The sequence below is a fragment of the Thermobia domestica genome, chromosome 1 (assembly GCF_964235325.1).
Source record: "Thermobia domestica chromosome 1, izTheDome1.hap1.1, whole genome shotgun sequence".
NCBI classification, from domain to species: Eukaryota; Metazoa; Arthropoda; class Insecta; order Zygentoma; family Lepismatidae; genus Thermobia; species Thermobia domestica.
In genome coordinates, this window is record NC_137454.1 from 156,817,372 (window position 1) to 156,838,483 (window position 21,112).

At 36.2% G+C, this 21,112-nt stretch overlaps 1 protein-coding gene across 2 annotated transcripts in view; it reads left to right on the forward strand.

Moving 5' to 3' along the window:
• LOC145690285 (transcription elongation regulator 1-like) overlaps nucleotides 1–21,112 on the forward strand; it is a 166,991-nt gene that overhangs the window by 43,827 nt on the left and 102,052 nt on the right. For both annotated transcript variants that reach the window (XM_081765045.1, XM_081765055.1), the window contains 4 exons: nucleotides 8,539–8,728; nucleotides 14,331–14,474; nucleotides 15,703–16,043; nucleotides 20,277–20,409. In XM_081765045.1, the coding sequence (XP_081621171.1) occupies nucleotides 8,539–8,728; nucleotides 14,331–14,474; nucleotides 15,703–16,043; nucleotides 20,277–20,409 (808 nt within the window). The remainder of the gene's footprint in view (nucleotides 1–8,538; nucleotides 8,729–14,330; nucleotides 14,475–15,702; nucleotides 16,044–20,276; nucleotides 20,410–21,112) is intronic.

Here is a 21,112-nt window from a genome sequence, read left to right on the forward strand (position 1 = left end):
CCGTCGCAGGCTAGTAAAAGCAGTGAATTTTGGCGTTATACTAAGCATAATTAGGGGTGGGGGGAAGAGGAAGCGAGCATCACCGGTGGGGATACTTCAGTTGATTTCTTTCCTGGGGGGAACAAAATGTGGTTGAGGGGGAAAATCCCCCTCATCTCCTTCGGTAATTCGCACCCTGATTAGAGCAGTATCTTCTTTAAAAACTGCATCGTTATTAGAGAACAACATCTGTACCATAGGATGAACCTGGTCCCCTGAAATGTCTAGACAGTCACTGGTAGTAACTCGTCCCTTAAGAGTAATAATAGTACGAACAATACGCCATGAAATTTTTGCCCACATCAACCTAGAGCTGCCATCATGCTTATTGGTAGGAATTAATCTATCCGGGACATATGCCTTTGGACGTCTGCCATACACAGACCCAACGGATTGTTGGGGATAACAGGAAAGCTGACTCATCGGACCTTATTACTCTCTTCCAGTCATCGGCGATGCATGTTTAATCTTTATACCGCCATCGTTTTCGCGCTGCTCGTTTGTAAGAAGTTTCGAAATCACATCCAGAATGTTGAGGCTGTATAGCCTTCATCAGACTGTAATTGTAGAAACTGTTCGTTCGAGACGCTGTTTTGTATCCAGGATGTTGAGGCTGTATAGCCTTCATCAGACTGTAATTGTAGAAACTGTTCGTTCGAGACGCTGATTTGAATCCAGGAATCAGTTGCACAGAATTAGCTCTTTGGTTCTTCGTGACAGTTCTCTTCAATTTACAGTGCTTCCTATTCACTGTATCTTCTCTAGTGATGTCTTTCCACGAATTGTGTGTGTTATCATAATCTTTGAACACGGTTACTCAAATGGGATTGTAATTATAGATCTTCAGTTCTTCGTAACAATCCTTTTCAATGTTCGGTGTTCACATAAGCTAGATATTCACATATGCGATCACCTTGGAGACAGAGAATCCGATTGGACTGTAACTATAGAAATTGGCCGTTCCAGATACTCTTTGGGTTCTAGAGTGTTGTGGGCCATTAGCTCCTCGGTTCTTCGTAACAATCCTCTTCGTTGTTCAGTGGTCATCTAAGCTTGGTTTCTGTCCTCCAGATCTCTTTTCTAATGATTTTTCCCCCATGAATCGTGTATACCATCGTCACCTTGATACGTTGAACACGTTGGCATCTTTGGATACACCTTCTTTAACTAACCCTGCAAAGGATTTTTAGTTTACACCAGGAGCTCTGTCGTATTGTACACATGAATCAGCACTACATCGCGTTGCTTTAACTCACTATATCCAGCACGAGCACGAATACTATACCTAGTTATATCATAAATGTTGTCACAGTTTCAATGTGAATAACACAGAGAGTATTAACACCAAGGCAATTTATTTTGGTCATGTTTTACATTGATATGTTGTACACCTACGCACGAATCATTTTTCGAAATGTCCTCCCTTGGCCTTGATGCAGGCACGAAGTCTGTCCGGCCACTGGTCGTTTTCAAACTTGAAAACCTATTTGAAGAAAAAAACAATTTTTCTTCATAAACATCTGTTACAAAATCGAGATTTAACTTTGAATTTGAAATAATAAAATGATGTCGAAACCCAACAACAATTGATTTTTGTCATCTCTGCAATACAAGAATGTCTTCACTCAAATACGAGTTCTCGAATTTAGGGGGAACGGTATTCTCTTTCCTTCCATTTCTTTGAGATTACCATTTCCCTAATTTTCGAAACTTTATGTATATAACCAGTTCTTGGAACGAGAAACGTCAAACGCTAGTGCTGGTATCCTATATATTTTGCATATGACTTGTCAAGTGTACCGGCCAATTAAAAACTTTACATGTACAAACTCACTATGAAAGATGTTGATATAAAAATTAAATGGAAAGTAGTAGTGTCGGAGTATATCACACCGGAGTATACAGCCCATTTCGATAATTTACATAAGATACTCAGCGCCATAAGTCTTTTCCGGTCTTCAGCGCAGAAATATACTTTTGGTGCCCCCTAATCAGCGAGTTGGCCAAAGTATATGAGGACACATGTACCTTCTCTTAATCATAGAGTTATTTTGAAGAATAACAGCTGAAACTTGAGTTTGTCAGAAGCCGTAACAACGGACCCCGTTGAATCAGTTTATATATATGTGGTTCCCCGATTGGTTCTGCGATGCCTTGTTTGGTCAAGGCCCCTAGCTTTCTTCGTCTGAGAGCCACAAATGCGTTAGACCATTAAAACAAAACAAGTAAGCATACTTGATCTTCAACAAAGCGAATTACACATAAAGTGTGTAATATATCTGCTGATTCTTTATTATGATATATTGATGATCAGCTTCGCGTCATTTCCTATTCTGCATTCAAGGGTTCGGCTTAAGCTGGCTGTCTGGAAGTTGTGTATTGTACAACGCGATGCGAGTTGTGTTAGTTGTCTGCATTCAAGGGTTCGGCTTAAGCTGGCTGTCTGGAAGTTGTTGTGTATTGTACAACGTGATGCGAGTTGTGTTAGTTGTTTTAATATTTAATTAATCTTTACTTTTTTAAACATTACTTACATGGTAGCAATGAGGGAGAGAATTAAATCCAGTTTGCTACTAATATGAAACTTTAAAATATACAAATCTCACACAGAATGGAAAACGGAGTAATTTAGATGTTCAGTAATGTGTAGTATGAGCTTCAAACAATGGTTGCGGTTCGGACCTGGACCCGTTCGTCCAAGAGCCCCGATGCTTCCACTGCTTGCGTCGCCGATTATTGTAGCCCGGAACATACTTCTGGTACTGGTTAATACTAACTTCCGGGTATTCTGAATGAACGGTAGAAAGAGTAAAACAAAATACAAAGTGGGTAAATTTCTTCCTCGTGTTTCAGCACGTTATCGCCACCGGGAATCGAATGCATGACCACATACACAAAAGACGCGCGCACTAGCCAACTGTGTTACGAAATCAGTATACCCGTAAGTATGAAATAACTACATAGGTATTTTCTAAAACGTTGTTTCTAAAATATTCCTTGTATATTCGTATAACCTAGTTCACATGAAAATACATGAAACGGGATAATCAAACCGTTAACTTAAATTACTGCTGACATTTTTTTTCAGGTAATACATATAGAACAGAACAATCTTAATGTAGTTAGGATTGCTTTTATGAAGCAGTAATGAAGCTATTAAAAATTTTGAAGGTGCATTTGTGTTTAATGCGCTTTGTTAAATAAAGAAAAATAATACATTTACTAGTTATATATTGGGCGACCGTGGTTCAGTTTTACATCATTGACTTAGCATTAGCAGGGCTCATAGCGAGTCACCTTAAAAAAAAAAAAAAACCTAAAAGTTCCTTTTTTTCAAGGTGGTCACTAAAAGTTACTTTTTTGGAAGGTAAAGTGACTTTTTCCTGTGATTTATGTTTTGCATTGGCAGTTTTCTAAGAAAAATATTACAAAAATAAATGGAAAAAGGCAGAAACTTGTTACTCGTTACTCTTCTGAAAGCTTCAGTACTTGCTGCCACATGTGAAACAGTCAGCTTTTATTCTCACTTCAGCTTTTATTCTTTCTAAAGCACAGTGGATAGTTGGTGGATGCTTAAGCTCTCAAGGTGGGTTGAGAACCCTTCTGTGTCTATTCTTTCTTCTATCATAATAGTCTTTTAGTTTTCTCTCGTAATAGTTAACGCTCCGCTCAACGTTGTGTGTGTGTTTGTGTGGTTCATAATGTTCGTCTTGTGCTATGCTTCTTGTGTGTTCTTCTTCAGAGTAGGTGAAGAATTTGAATATTTCATGGCTTTGAGAACTCTCAATGCTAAGTTAAATACGTATAATGTCTGGGATGAAGAAATTCGGAAATAGGCCAGAACTGGTTCCACTTACTCAGAAGCTTCTTACATCTGCTAAGTCCGCTTACCATAACTACAAAGCATATTTAGAGAACCTAAGAAAGGAGGAAGCTCACAAAAAAAGTAGTAAAGAAGAAAAGATGAAACAAAACAACAAAGAGAGAGGTGATGGAGAAATTGACAAAGGAAAAAGGGGACATGATGAGAGTTTGGTCACTTTTTTGTGTGCTTTTGGTCACTTTTTCGTGTGCTTTTGATCACTTTTCAACTATTTACACGAGACCAGACCACTATGAGCCCTGCATTAGGGTTTTCTGGCCAAATGTGGCATAGTTGTATTATATACGTAAATAGATCTACATTGGATGTTCTAGAACTCGCACCGGTGCTCAACGGAGAATGATGCTAGAGGTAAAAAGACGGCGAAAATATATGAAATTTAGACTTGGAAATATGAAAAAGACCGCTTAGCTCAGTAGGTGCGTGGGGTTTCTGGTTTAAACCCAGCTCGTGCCAAGTGGGCTTTGAGGTAGACAAACACCGTGCTTGGATTTTCTGGTGGTTTTCCCGTTTCCTCCCACTTTTTTCATATCACCATTTTATTCCTTTCTCATCATCACCGTCTCCTTTAAGCCTACAAGGCATAACCATGGAATGTAAAACTGAAAGATATGGTTTAAAACCTAGAGCCTAGTTTCGGCGGTAGATCCCAGTAAAAGTAAAATATGACGATGTTGTAACATACGCACGGCAGATGACAAAAGTAGTGTCTAACAGCAAGGGATTTCCATGACTCGGTGTGGAGTAGGAGTAAGTGTGTGATTATCAACCAGGCAATCTGTGTTCAAATCAGATTTTTTTTACCCTATCTGACAGTGTCTTTTCATGCAAGTGTAATTTAACATGTCGTAGTATAGATACTGTTTGGGATCTGCAGTCACTATATTGTAATGTACTAACCTCGGGACTCAAACCAGACCTATTGCACTCTGGAGGCGAACGTCATATCCGCATTTTACGCAAGGAATGTTCACACCATGCATATGTATGTAACTTGTTTACGTGTTACAAAATATACTACCGCATATTCACTTCGCAGCACAAATTAGATACGTTCAGACACGCGAGTGTGCATATATTCCCACTTCTTAAAATTGTTTTCGTTCACATTCACTTTAGATAACTTTTGCACGGTGAAGAAAGAAAACAATAAATCGATTTTGAAAACCGAAAACAGAAAAGCTATTTTATGAAATCTCAGTTTTTTCAGAAATTGATTTTCGGTTTTTCGAAAATTCGATTTAGATAGTAGTAGTGATAACCAAGTACAAACACAAGGGAGCAAGTACCAAACAATTAATTTAATATGGGTCAAATTTGATAGTGTTAAATTACACCAATGCCTTGATTCTGTGGCTCTGTGGGCACTCATTTTCATGCCAGCAGTGTGTCGAAAATAGAGAACAGTTTAAAAAAAAAAAAAATAGATCAATAATAATAATAATAATAATAATAATCGCATAATATAGAACTGGATCTGTGAGTAGTGATTTCTAACAATTCTAATTTATTTAATGGCACCTGAATTTAGCCACAAGATATGTATAGCGTAGTACTTTGCTTCCACGTATCATGGAATTTGTCTGCATTAAATACTTGGTTATTCTTTGCTGGTAATTGACCTATGTATGTATAGAGTGAGCACGAAGTCGATTACCCTCCATGTTGCAGATCTGTTACAGCCTTCATGTCAAAATATCAAGAATAACATAACGATTTTGGGTCCATCCATCTATTTAAGTATACCCAGTTATTTCAAGGAAGTTAAAATCATCAAGATAATTACATAACATGTTGAAAGGAATATGTTTGAACCTTATTATATAGAAATGAAGACACCCAATTAAATTGGATTAAGAGATTCTGGATAACAACTGGGACTGTATTATCAGTTGTATTATTGAAAAATATAATTTGCAACAAATTTCAACTTATCCTTTCAATCATAATTATACACTTATCCACAGGCATAATAGTGATGCTGGTTGTGGGTGTAAATAGTGGTAAAATATATATAGATTTTGTTCTTTGAAGTTATGCGTAGATAGTATTTCTCATTTCAGGTACTTTTATAAAGTTAATATATACAGGGTTTGGAAAATCTAAAACGTTGCAAAAGAGTGAAAATCATACCTAGTATGGTGTCGGGCCTCCTTTTGCGTCCAAAACAGCTTGGATTCGACGTGGAATGGACTTATACAGCTACTGAATCGTGGGTGTGAAATTTTGTACCATTGTTCCTCCAAAACATGTTCCAGTTCCGTAAGGGATGCAGGTGGAGGTTAATGAGACCGAACACCTCTTTCTAACTCAGACCACAGTGGCTCAATGATGTTCAGATCTGGTGATTGTGGGACCCAGGGGACGTGTGATAGCTCCTGGTCATGCTCCTCAAACCATGATTTCACCGTTTTTGTAGCGTGACAGCGTACCAAATCATCTTGGTATATGCCATCACCATCAGGGAACAATATTTGGGCCATGGGTAGAACCTGGTCCCCCAAAATGGCCTCATACGCCTTAGCATTCATCATTCCATGCAGGGTTATGATGGGACCTGCAGAAAAGTACGATATCACTGCCCATACTGTAATAGAATCACCCCCATGCTTTACAGTTTGGAGCAGACAGTCTGTATCATAGGCCTGCGACGGTGTTCTCCATACGTAAACACGACTGGTTGTTGAAAACAAGGTGAAGGTCGACTCATCGGACCACATTACGTATTTCCACTGCTCATGAGTCCACACCTTGTGGTCCTTGCACTGCTGGATACGCCTTTTCGCATTTACTGCTGTGACCAGGGGTTTGGCGGTAGCGGCCCTGCCATGAATTTTCATTTTATAAAGTTCCCGTCGCATTGTTTTCGATGAAACCAGGTTCTGTAGGCCGGAATTGAGTTCAGACGTAATTTTCTTTTTAGCTGCTACAATCCGTTTAATGCCCTCTGGTCCCTATTTGACAGGATTGTCTTTCGACCACTGTTGTGCTTTGCAGACGTCGTTTGCCCGTGAATTGTGTATGCTCTCGTGACATTGGATACAGTGCCTTTCGATACCCCACAATGTTCGCCACTGTTGCCACTGAAGCTCCAACCAGCGGGCACCAACGATCATTGCTCTTTGGAAGTCTGTCAGGTCGCCCATTTTACCGCACCACTTTCACACCACAACACTCACAGGTGAACTGGATACTGCTGAGGGAAGAGGAAGGTCCACATGACACATTGAAAACAAAAAACGATCGCACGTGTTGTATAGTGGAGGGCCAAACTTACGTGTCCTGTATGAAATGTTTTTTGATTTTTTTGTCTAGTTCTGTATATATATATATATATATATATATATATATATATATATATTATAACTTACATTAAAATACAAATACTGAGCAAAGCACCGTTTTATTATAAAATAATAAATGTGACAGTTTCAGATACCTAACATACCTTTCTTCAGACGCTATCGAAAAATCTTTTTCGATAGGTCTGAAGAAGGATATGTTAGATATCTGAAACTGTCATTTATTATTTTATTATTTTATAATAAAACGGTGCTTTGCTCAGCATTTGTATTTTAATGTAAGTTATTGAATATAGCAAAGTTAGTATGAATCAGTTAGTTATATATATTATATATTCGGAAGAAGTGAGTTAAGATTGCATATTAGTGGGCCACCTATTTTTTCCATAATACGTGTTTTATATATAGTTAGTCATGGATCTATAAGTGTGCATGGGAATTTCATTGCGCTTCATACGTTGAGTGACTATAGGTGAGAACAGGAGCAGCTCACGAAATCATATCGCTGGAATAAATACATTGACTTCGTAAGATTAGTAATATCAGTTAGTTAATGCAGTGTATAGTTTTAGAGTTACTGCTTTTATAACTAACGCATAATACTTGCAGTGAAGAATAAATATTAAACTGTTTCTAATTTCCATGACAAATACGGGAATTGTCAGGAAAGTAAAGTAAAGACATAAACTAAAAATAAACTGTAGAAAAAATGTATTGGACGCAAAGAAAACTATGCTGGATACGCTAGTACAGAGGTTATTTCTATACATAAGTGCTATCATTGTCCAAATATGTTTTCAAATGTGGAGCAAGTTTTCGTATTCTAGAGTAGTAAAAATCCGGCGCCTGATTCTGGAACCACATTGTGACTTCTTCCCTGATCTCATCATCGTCGTCAAATTATTTTCCACCAAGATGTTTCTTAGACGTATGAGGATGTATGGAGATGTTCAAGGACGTCCCATTGACAATGTGCAAGTAACTCTGTGCCTGGGGAAACCTAATCATGATGCGGATTTCAGACCTCGTGGGATTCTGTATTGTCACTGGCATTTCCAACGCATGCTCCTTACACAAGAATCACCGTAGCAATGACGAATCACTCCAAATCCTCGTCGTATGGATCAAGGTTAATGCCAGTTTTCCTTACTTTGGTACATACTTCTCCCTCTACTGTGTAAAAGTGTTTGTATCTTTATTTTCCTGGCAAGCCTCGTACTTTTACACAACATATTTACTCTTATCCTTAGAAAAGTGTTAATAAAAGGATTAAGTTTTTCTCATAATGCAAATTTCGATTTTCTTTTCCTGTAGGTAGAAGCAATGGCCCAAGCAGCTGGAGTGAATTCATCCGGCGGAGGGGGAGGTGGGGGAAATACCACAACAGCCGCCCAAGCGGCTGTTGCACAGGCTCAGGCTGCTTCACAGAAGAATCAAGATGAAAGCGGGTCTAACACTGCCACAGGGGGACAGGCACAATCTCAAGCTCCACCAGCACCTGCAGGTTAGTATTGTGGTGTGATTTATATATATATTCTCAGTTTCGGTATACAGACACTGGAAATAATTGCCAGCATATCTCGCTTAACCTGAGTTCGTTTAATTACAAAATATTAAAAAGTCTTGGTACGCCTACGTGTACAAATTTTTTTCGAAGGTATTTGAGAGAGAACAAGTGCTGTAGAATCCCGATTATCCGACTTAGTATGGGCTTATGCTTGGATAAAAAAATTTATGAATAGTAAAAGATACATCCAATTTATGTGGTCATTTTTATTTAGCGATATAGGACAGAGGCTTATGTAATACATTTTCACTTGCTTTTATGATATTTATTGTACAGCTAATACATATGATATTTCTAACAATAAAAAAATATTGATCTAATATATAGAATTATAATCTTAGGTGCGTGAATTAAAAAAAGGTCTCCATGTTAACTGGGTGTTTGTAAATATTACTTCGTATTGATATAATTTGTCATATATTTCAATTATTTCCACTGTGTTGTTTTAACTGAGCATGTGTAGAACTTGAGAGTATAATTTAAACGGGTGTTTGATTCTGATGGTGACTCGATTAAAGTAACCGAAATATCGACGTGGAGATAACATTGTCTACACAGAAATACTACGAAGGTTAGTTACGTTCGACATGTGTAGATTCATTGATTTAAAACCTGAACCTACAACTTAACATTGGATCTAAACCACATGAACTTAATCGAATCCGGGTCCCCTATGTTAAAACGTATGCTAACCATTAATACTAAAAAGAAAACATTTAAACGTGGACTGTCTTCCTCGGAGAACTAGAGAAGAGCCTCAAACCTCATTAGTCGTTCCTTCTATGTTTCGAGTGAGACACTCGACAACTGATCCTCAGGGCCACACAATGACTCAGATCCTTTTTCATAACACGATCTTCACATTATTATATATTATTATTATTTGGTCTCAACAGTTGTAATTTATGAATATTGCGTAAAATTTTATCGACACTTATGGTCGCCTATCTTTTTCAAAAGATATAAATTGCTCTTCTTGTTTTACTATATAACAGTGTATATATGTATGTGGCCCTAATGTTAGTGCTCCAAGATAATTTACTAATAAAGATTTTAATTGTCTGTTGAGTGATTATCACCACGTTCTTATTAAGAAGAATACATCAGAAAGAAAACTTAAAATACGAATACAACTAGAGAATAGCGCAAAACGCATAAAAATAGTTTAATTTTATAAAATGTATGTATACGGATAAATACACAGTTGTAGGTCAGTTGAAAGAAAGACTTGTTCATATAGAGAAAAATTAAGTAATCAAATGAAAAGTAAATAAAAATAAAAATTTATAAATGTTTGAAGTGAAACTTAAACATTTCAGGAGGAGTATGCAAAATGAGCTAAAGAAACTGATAAAAAGTGAAATCAGAATCAACGTTCCCACGAACCTCAGTAATCTAGAAAATCTGGACAAGTCAGAGAATTTTAAGTACGAATTTTCACTTCTCAGAACCCATTTCTCTTTTTGTTTTACCTGACCATTTGGTAGGAGATATTTTAAAAAGTAAATTAGATTGTTTTGCAAATTCTTTACCTACATATACAGTACTATATATACAATAACGTAGATAGTAGATAATTAGCTTCCTGGTTGGGAAAAATATAGTTACTTTCTTACATGGTCTATAGACCTGGAGAAACCTGATAAAGTCAGGAAATTCGTGCTCGCCAAATAAGTGGGAACACTGAAAATAGAGTAGAACAATGTATTTTGCATTGTGTTTTATTTGCTTAATAGATGGATGTTTAAGACAGAGTTGCCAGCATACATGTGTCGGGTGGGCGCCTTATTGTAATGCAGCTGGATACTGGTGACAACTTTATACCTTTACCATCTCAACACGAAACTGATCCTTTATTTTCTACTATTCGGTAGTTGCGAATTGTCCAACCTGATTTACATCTTTAAATGGTGCACTATCCACCCTTCTACATTGGCGAAACTCGTAACTCCCCTTTCGATTTGCATTAAATATCACCAAACTCCTTCAGCTCTCAAAATTTCTATATACTTGTCCTGGAGATGTTTTCAAAATCGAACCAGTGAGAATCACGTACATAGGTGATTATTATGTGACGGATGAAACCTGTTTGTACTGTTGTATGTGAAAATGTCTGCAAACTTCGCGATGGAAACATTATGATTGTTCTTACAATAGACTTTGAAAAGCGTGGTTCACAGCACTCAACTAATAAGTAAATGACAAGATGTCTCGCGTAGTTTAGGACGTTGCAATTACGATACAAGCTCAAGGTTCAGAATTTCCGTCGTCAGTATGTTATAGAATTCTAATTGAAAAGAGAGCTCCTTCGTGGCTGAGCGGTTAGCATGCGCGCCTTTGGCGCGGGAGACCCGGGTTCGATTCCCGGCGGGAGCTCATGTGGTTCGGATTCCACGTTAATCAGTAGGTCCACATTTCATATAGCCTCGCTGCTGAACTGGACGTAAAACTCAAAAATCAATCAATCTAATTGAAAACATGAAACTCAGATCTTCCATTAGAGAGAAACCCAAAGAATTTTATTAATCATACATTAAAAGGAAAGTTTTGACTAAAATGTCGATATCAACTACTTTTAAACATATAATATAATCATTCACTGTACTCGGATTAAAATAAAATAAAAGAAAAATGACATTTGGAGGAGCACGTGTTGCCCTTGTGCCACGTCGTGAGTATTCCACTGTTCTTTTTTCACCTCGGTTGACTGACACTTCTGAATATGTGTTATAAGGCGGCAACATTGTAATGTTGATCGTGTCTACGGAAACTTTCCAATTGTAACTATCACATGTGTATGATTGGCCCCTCTCTCGGTGGCACTAATAACCCAGTAATGTAGCTTCTCTTCTCAACACAAATTCCTAAGTTTTGAACTGTCAGTTTGTTTCAAGTTTTGTTTCATTCAACTAAAAGCTGCCGAAATTATACATACTGTAATTACGCGAATCTAAGACTCCCTCAAATGTAAGACACATCCTTGGCGAAAACGAAAGAAAATTCCACTGCATTAATTAATTAATTAAATAAACAAATAAATAAATAAATAAACATGGGAAACAAACAATGAAAATTTTTCGTCCTCCGACTTCAGTTTCCAGTTTTCCGTTCCGAATAAAACAACTTCCGTTTTTCCTGAAAATGTGGGCATTACTAGCACACACTCTACAGAATCATGACTAACGGAATTGGATTTCTCCGGCAAAACTCAATCGTTTTCTGCTCTAAATTGGGTCTTGCTGACAGTGCTAAATGTAGGCCTAAACTTATATAACTTGAATCTAAGACGCACCATGATTTTCGGACCGTCTACTAGCCCCTTCGTCTTATACCATAAGAGTGAATCTGCTTTAAAACCGTTCATCAAATATAGTCATCTTTTTGTAGTTTCTCGTCCACCATACGTTTTGGAGCAGTATCCTAATCAATGTCTTTCTTTTCAAGTATTTTCAGTATTCTTTTCTCCCCTGCTATTCTAAACTCTTTCTTTTGACGTTGGTTTCTTCTAATGTACATGTGAGGAGTCGCGATGGCCCAGTAGTAGAGTGTTCCACCTCTGGTGGGTAGGTTCTTTGGTTCGATCCCAGCCCGCGCCAAATAGAGTTTGTGATTTGTGGGTTTTCTCGGGGTTATCTCGTTCCCTCCCGATTTCTCATTCGTTCTGGTCGTCATCGTCTCCTTTGGTCTACACGGCATAACCGTGGGACATAAAGTCGAAAACTTTCATTTCATAATGTACATGTGCCTGCCTTGTACAGTACAATGTTATACATGAAACATCTGATTTTTTTTTTCGAACATTATTTAACGACTCACAAATATAGTTATCTTTTTCGTAACAGTTTCTTTCGCCATTACTATATTTGATTTTCATTTCCTGTGCATGAGGTAGAGCATAAAAGCAGTCAACAGTGTCATCTAATATCAGAATATTGTATGATTGAAAAAGATTGCTACAGAGCACACCTGAAATATTTTGTTTAGTAAAATGATTAATTAGAATCTTCGGATTCGTGATGAAGTTAATCCTTGAAATAAAGATTTTTTGTATATCTTGTACATCAGTTTTGGTAGGTATATGATGGTGATGTATTATTATTATTATTTCAGAAACATCTTGTGTAGTTCAGCATCGTCTAAGAGTGAATGTTTGATTCGTGTCATTGATTACATTTTTTTTTTTTTTATTTAAATGAGAATCACATATGCAACATAATTATTAAATTTAGTAAATGTGAAATTAGGTGAGATAGGCAGGAAAGTGGGAAATAAAAATGGAAAGTATGAAATAATCTATTAGCAAAATTCTGTCGTCGCATTTTTTTGTATTTAATCTTTGTATTAAGTAGTATGATCTATTGTTTTAGTTACCATTCGAATTAATTTAAAAGTAAATTCTTTATTTACTTAAACATTAATTGTCAAAATCTCGTATAAATATGTATAGCAGAATGAATTACTTTAATGCATGGCGCATGAAACATATATCAAATTTGTGGGTGGGAAGTTGATATAAAGAAAGAAGCATTCATATTTTGGGGTTGTATATAGTCTGATCAATACAATCTATCTCCTGCGTAGAAATGCCCGTCTTCTTTCCAGGTGAAATGTTACATTATTTTGTCGCATTTGGTAAGTTATATTGCCCTATTTGTATTTTTTTTCTGTTCTTAAAAATATTATGGTTTATCTTCGTTGCAGAAGGTAGGTATATTGTAGGCATTACAGTCTTAAGATCATACTACATCCTAAAAGTTTTGTTATGTATATACCATTTAGCACCTTGCAGAGAAGATATATGAACTTCATTGTGTTATTAAATATTAACACAGGAAAATTTAGAGAAAACGAGTGTATAGATTATTTTCTTGGCAGTGGATAATGATCGCAAAAACATTTATCTGATACATGCTAAAAATTGTGTAACATTCATTTCTTTTTATCTTTCGTTAGTAGTACAGGACTGTCAGTAAATACTTAGATATACACTAGCGGCGCAGGATCTTCGATTTTGCTGCAGATCAGTTCATCTTTTAGTATCAGTAGATGGAAGAACAGCTATTGTAAGAACGTTTCAACTATCTGTTCCTAAATGAACCAGAAAAGTAAATGAAATTAAAAAAAATAAAAAAAAAAAAAAAAACACTAGCATTAACTGTAAGTGATAGATTGGTATTATTACCATACAAATAAAGCTAAGATTGATAGATTTTTTAATGCTTTGATGCTATTTTTTCATGTAACTATTTTTTTTTCGTGAAATTCAGTTAATGTACATGTTCATAATTCATTTAATATAAACAGGAATATCTGTTAAATTGAGAAAGTCGTGTGCGTGTTTTATTAAATGGATAAAATAATAATGAAGTTCTATTTTACATCGTCTAGTGTCGTTATATATTTATGATCCTTTTCATTTTACATCTTTGGATATTTTTTCTGAATCTGTCAAGTCATGTATTATTTTTTTAATTATAACTGTAGATTGATAAGTACTTTTTATCCGTTGGTTATAGTATTTGTTATGTTTATTCATTAGGTGTTCCACCAAATCAGCATCCCCCGGGAGGCATGCCGAATACGATGCAGCCTCCGCCAGGGATGATTCCTCCTCCAGGAATGCCACCATTTGGGGGACCACCACCTTTTGGCGGGCCACCTCCTTTTGGAATGCCTCCACCAGGTATTTGATGAATTTTCATTTCAAAGTTTATATTATATTTGTTTTTTTTTCTCAAAAACGAATTTTGTTTTTTTTTTCTGAAAAACTAATTTTAGTTTCCATATTAGTTTGTTTTGTTAAAAGTAGGCATGCATATATATATATATAATTATCAAATATGAAGAGTGACTATTGAAGTGTAACAAAAAATTGTTGTAAAACATAATCTGATGGACCATTACTATCAGTCTTCAGTGCTGTCCAACATTAATGTTTTAGTATTGCCAATTCATAAGTCTGCTTAGTTCCTGCTTTATGTTGGAAAATTTCTTAGAAGGAGTGTTCGGTCGGGCTTTAAATTCAAAAATTTATACAGTAATTATTATTCTTATTCCAAAATTTTGTAATAAATCCATTGCTAATCAGTGCTCCATTCTCCTTATTTAATCTAGGTTCGGTAGATCTGTCTGTTTGTTCTTTGGTTATGGTGTTATTATGTTTATTCATTAAGTAAGTGGCTCTTTCAATTTGCAATGTAGTCTTTTATGAAGTATATTTACCTTGTTTATGATGTACTTAGTTTGTCAGTAGATGTTTAGATAAATCTAATATTGCAAAATTTTCTTTCGAGTTTCTTATGTATTCCTTAATTCCGGTTGCCACATTTCTTTTTGTAATTCCGGTATATGTTTGTAGGTGATTGATTATTTATATAATGATGTTTATATTCAGTTATACTTCTCCAAATTAATAAAATATTTTAGAGCTACTCTAAAACCATAGGTTTGCTGAACCATCTGTAGTCTGTACAACAATTTTGGCTGTAATGGTAAAGAAATCTGCATCTCTGGACTTCCTTTGTCTACAGTATTTTAATTTCCTCATGTAAATGTTTAATGCCTCTATTTCTCCATTTATCTAAAATTAATTTGGAGTTCTCATTTAGGAAATCTAAATTATAACTAAACTTTCCTTGTTAATAAGACTGATTATAACTGAAATATGAAATTGATAATAAGTAATGATGAGGATATTTTCAGGTTTCTTGTTAAATTTTAAGTTAGCTATGAGGTCCAGTGTGTGCTTGTACTTACAAGTATTTACGTACTTAAATTAGAATATAATTAAATTATCTTGAACAATTGGATGAACATCATACGATTATTATTATTAATGTCATTTTAATGAAGCTACTTTTATGCTAGTATATATTATAGATATTTTACAAGTATGCGTCTGTTCTTTAAAGGGTATCCTGGGTACGGAGGATACGGAGTACCTCCTGGTGTGCCTCCTGGAGGGTGGGGAATGCCTCCTCCAGGAATGACACCACCTATGGCTCCTGTACCACAGCCAGTTCCACATAGCGGTCCACAGAACGTGCCTCCAATGAATGCTGCACCAGCACCAGCACCAGCAATTACTTCGTCAGGCGGGATGGCATCACCAGCAGTATCGGGCGCGTCGACAGGAACCCCGAGCATGACTTCGACAGGAACCTCTGCTATGACTACGGCATCTACGACGACGACTGTAGCATCCAATGCAACCACCACCTCGACTGAAGAAGGAGGGACTTCTGGTTTGAAAGTATGTTCCTGGTTCTTCCATTTTATTTACATTGTTTTGTATGCAAATTATTTTAGAGTTTATATAGTGTGTTTAGAGATGCAGTACAGATAAGTAATGAGATAAAATTCACATCTTCAGATTTTGCGGGGGATGGGTTAAGTTTTCGTTTATACGGTAATATCTAGACGAAATAGAAAATTTATGATTGTCTAATTCTTTTTCTAGAATTAAATGATCACCATATTATTTTATAAGGAATATATACTCTGGATAACTATAATTTTCGTACATCTTGAGTACTTGTTTACATCATAGTTCACAATTTCGGACTGCAGAACTCGCTCATGACTGTATAGTTAGCGAACGTGCTTTCGATGCGAGAGACCCAGGTTCTGTTTCCGGATTATAATTTTTTTGTAGAATAAAGTAAATACCTTAAAATGAATTTCGTTTAAAAAAAATAAAAGAAAAAGAAAACTTTACAAAGATTTACATTTCACTGAACCTCATATAAATTTAGTCATCAAAATATTCCAGTAAAAATTAATCGAAGTTCAGAAAGTTCAGAGTTTCTTTTCTTTGATTTTTTTTTCAGTCCTAAATAATTAACAGGTTTATTAATAAGTGTGACAGAGAAGACCGATAAAATTGCATTGAATAAGCTGATGATAGTATTGACGTCCCTTTTCAGAATCAACGTCATATGAGACATGGACCTACAATTTAACGTAGGGTCCGAACCACATGAACCCCCCAACCAAGCCTCAAGTCCGGATCTGCCCTATCGTTTGCTAACCATATACCTAGAAGGAAGTTGTATACAGTAGTATGAGGTTTATGTACATAGTTATTAGAGATGGTCTTTTGTATTAGAAACACGAATCAGTCATGTTTAATAGGTACTCAGGTAGACGAAACTCATATATATATATATATATATATATATATATATATATATATATAAATAATATATATATAGGAAGTTTCGCTTCACAATACTAAAGTTGTTTTCTGTTGGATACATGCAAAGGTATGGTAGAAGTGCGAACAACACAACCAGTAACGTAAATAGAACTATGTACAAGGTGATACTCAATTATATCCATATTTTTATTTTACTATTATTCTGTCATTAATAATGTTACATGGTTGCTGTCAGTTCTGTTATGTAATATGGTCCATGCCATTTCATTCAACTTAGGCACCAGCATTAGTGGCACACCGTTGCAGTCGAACTCAGCGTTCCTCACAAACCGTTGCAACATGTCGTTTGGTACCCGCGCACACTCTTCCTTAATGACTGCATCCAAAATGTCCAAGTCACGCTTTTCTGGCATACACTTTCTCTTTCAAATAGCCTCAGAGAGAAAAAAATCCAATTAGTTCAAGTCTGACTTCACGGTGGCCACTCAACATTTCCGCGACGTCCAATAACACGGAGCGTTGTCAAGCCATTCTCGCGAAATCAATGCAAAATTTGGAGGTGCCCTATCATGCATCAAGTAAACACTTTCCACTTCGTCCCAAGTTGAAATAATGGGATAAACAAACGTTTGTAGCATGTGCACATCCATATTCATTGTTTCACGAAGAATGTAAGGACCGATAAGAGTGTCATCAAGAATACTACACCATACAGTCAGCGAAGAACGTGACTGCATTTTTTCAATTGTAGCTCCAGGACTGTTGTTACTAAGGGCCCAGCAATGGCAGTTACGACGATTTATGAACCCACCCACATGGAACGCTGCTTCGTCTGACCACAGAATGTTACTCTGGATATCTGGTTCTTCTTCCAACCATTGTAATGTGGATTCAGCAAACTCCATCTTAACATCACTGTTTTTCGGTGACAATGCCTGGACAAAATGTGGTTTCCATGGTCTCTAGTCGATCTCCTTCATTAGCCGTTGGACCGAACCATACGATAAACCAGATTCCCTATGATATTGTCTCCGGAGCTTCGTGGGACTTTCCGCAAGTGCCGCAGCAGCATTGGCTGTAGCCTCTTCAGTGACAACTCTCTTTGGAGGCCTAGCACCCTTTTGATGAGTAACCGAACCCATACGCAATAAATTCGTATGCAGTCTTTTTATTGTTTTCACGTCCAGAGTCTCGTATCTCCCCTCCTCCCGTCTCTACCATCATTGCACCATTACAGGTGACTGCCACACTTCTATCCTTGCTGCAATCCGAGCACGGTCAGCAATGTTCAGTCTCTGCACCATCTTCAGTCAGTTACTGGTTAGACCTGCAGTAAACAACAGTATCGTAACAATTACATAGTGGCACGTAATGGCATAGAATAGAGCATAATATAACGGTAGAGTTATTTATATTACATCGTTTGTGATAAAATAGCAGTAAAATAAAAATACGGACATAGTCACTGTAATCGGTGACGTTTTATCATCTTGATGCAGAGATGAATTCAAGACGATAAATATCTTGGATATTTGTTTCAAGGCAGTTTTCTTAGAGCTTCCATAGTTGAAAATTGTAAGTTAAAATTAATTTTAGAAATAACTCAGCCTGGATGAAATCTAAGTGTACATGTAATCTAAAATTTTTGTGTCTCACGTAGACTTTCACTGCTGCCTTAAAACCAAGATTCAGTTTCCCGGTCGAAACTCTAAGTTACCATAGGCTATTGCTTCGTCTTTTTTAAACCTTAAATACCAATATATAGATATATTATCAAGAACATTGTTTACTACTTGGAATACGTAGAGTTAGTCACTCAGTGGAATCTTCTCAACAATGAAATCAATTATCTAACCATCAGTGGGAGGGAAAAGAAACTCAATAATATCAACAACAACCAAGGATAATAAGGTTGACATAGAAAAGAAAACTGAAAAGGATATTATACTATCTATCATAAATTATATGTTTCAATTAAACAAAGGTGCAAAGTTATTATTCTAAGTATAATATGATACCGGGAAAATACAATGAATTTTGTAACCGCATTTGCGTTTCATCCAATAAGTTACTTGTTCTAAGATTTGCATCTATAAATGATTAAAATCAAAATAATAGTTTCAGATGTAGTTAACATGGTTCCAGGGTTGAAATGAGACACTAACAAAACGTATTCTATACATCTTGTCATAAAATTGTGATTCTCTTTTCCAGAAATTTGTACAGTGAATAGATTATATAAGCATGTACTCTAATAATCAACAGGTGTTTGGGGCCTCGGGTTCAAACCCTGCTTCCGCCAAGTGAACTTTGTGGTGGACAAACGCCATGTGCGTGGGTTTATTCGGGGTTCTCCCGTTTCCTCCCACTTTCTTCATTCCACCATTTCATTCATTTCTCATCATCACCGTCTCCTTTAGCCTAACCGTCATAATCGTGGGACGTAAAACTCAAAAATTTCATTTCATTTTTCTAATAATCAACATCAATTTGTCCCCTTTACGTGGTCAACGCATTTAATTGAAAATTTATTTAGTTTTCATATTAGAATGAGAAAAAGGTAGTATACAAGAGTTTTAAGCTTGCGCAATAGAGCATGTGACCAAGACAATCGGGTGAGTGGATCGATAATGTAGTTGTTCTTCAGCTATCGATTAGGTCAACTGTTGATTGTGGTTAATGTTACAAGCGGGAAAATGGAATCAAATAGGCAGAGAACTAACAGAGATAATATAGCAAAATGTTACATATCTAACATCAATAAGACCAGAGATTATAAAACTTTTTGTAGCTGTGGAACAATGGCTGCTTGATCACCATCAGCAGCAGCTTGAATTGAGAATCAACTTCGTTTCAAGTTTTCATGAATTATTAACCCTCTAAATGTGTCACAGTTTCATACAATTGAAAACTTTTGGAATTAACGTAAAAGGAAGATCTATGAAAAGGCTAAAAATCGAAATCATTGCAAGAGTTGATTTCACTGAATCTAAAAGAAGCAAATCGATGTTCTTGTTGATTATTGTCTCAACCTGATACTAATGAAATACTTTTAAAGTTGACTGCTGCACAACTTGGAATTCATGGGCAATCAAATAAATAAAAACTTGTACTTGAAGGATATGTAGGACATTATTAAGATATTTGTGCCTCCAACTTGATTAATCTTTCTTTCTTTCAATCACATAAAGATGTGGTAAATCTTTTAACCCACCTTACTTGAAAACTTACGGACACAAAATAATATTAATAGAACTAATTATTCATTTTCTTAGAGATGTAATTTTGCGTTGCAAAATTAATCATTCGGCCATCTTCTGATTTCAGATTGATCCTGAAATAGAGGCTCGTGCAGCGGAGTGGACTGAACATAAAGCTCCAGATGGAAGGACGTATTATTACAATACAAAAGCTGGTGAATCCACGTGGGAGAAGCCACAGGCATTAAAAGACTTAGAAAGTAAGTAGACGTTTGATCATATGTCTATATATACATAGTGTAATCTTGTATATACATAGTGTAATCTTGTACGTGTGAGTATTGCCGTTCGATGCATTTTTTCCTAAATGCAAGTTACAGGGTGTTCGTACTAATTTTTAAGGAGTTTGGTGTACCAAAGCTCCTTTATGTATTTACCCTGTCTGTCCGTCCGTCTCAAGAACTGCTTGATGGATCACCATCAGTTCTGGCCAGGATGTAAGGGGTTAAAAGTTCAGGAGTCGAGTTCGTTAATTGAGGTGATCCATCCACCGGGAGTAGTAAAAATCAACTATTTTAGGTTTTAACGTTGATCACTATAGAGCAAAAACACTAATAAATAGCGAGAAGCAATTTTCCTGCAATCTATTAAGCATCCCAAGAATATATTTCATCTCTATCCTTAACTCTCTACTAAAACCAGAAGTGAAAGGAATCCACCAATTTCCAGTTTCAATATTGATCTGCAAGAGCAAAAATGATAGCGAGAAGTTTTTTGTGGAATAGGTTTAGCATTCTAAGTATATGTACTACATTTTCCCTTAACCTTCTTCTCAAACCTGAATTGGCAGAAATGAACCTCATCCGGTTTTAATATATATATATATTGAGAAAAACCTAGGACTTTCTTAAAAACCCAGCTCAGTGAGTTTTATTAACTTTTGTGGGTATATTTATAGCTATA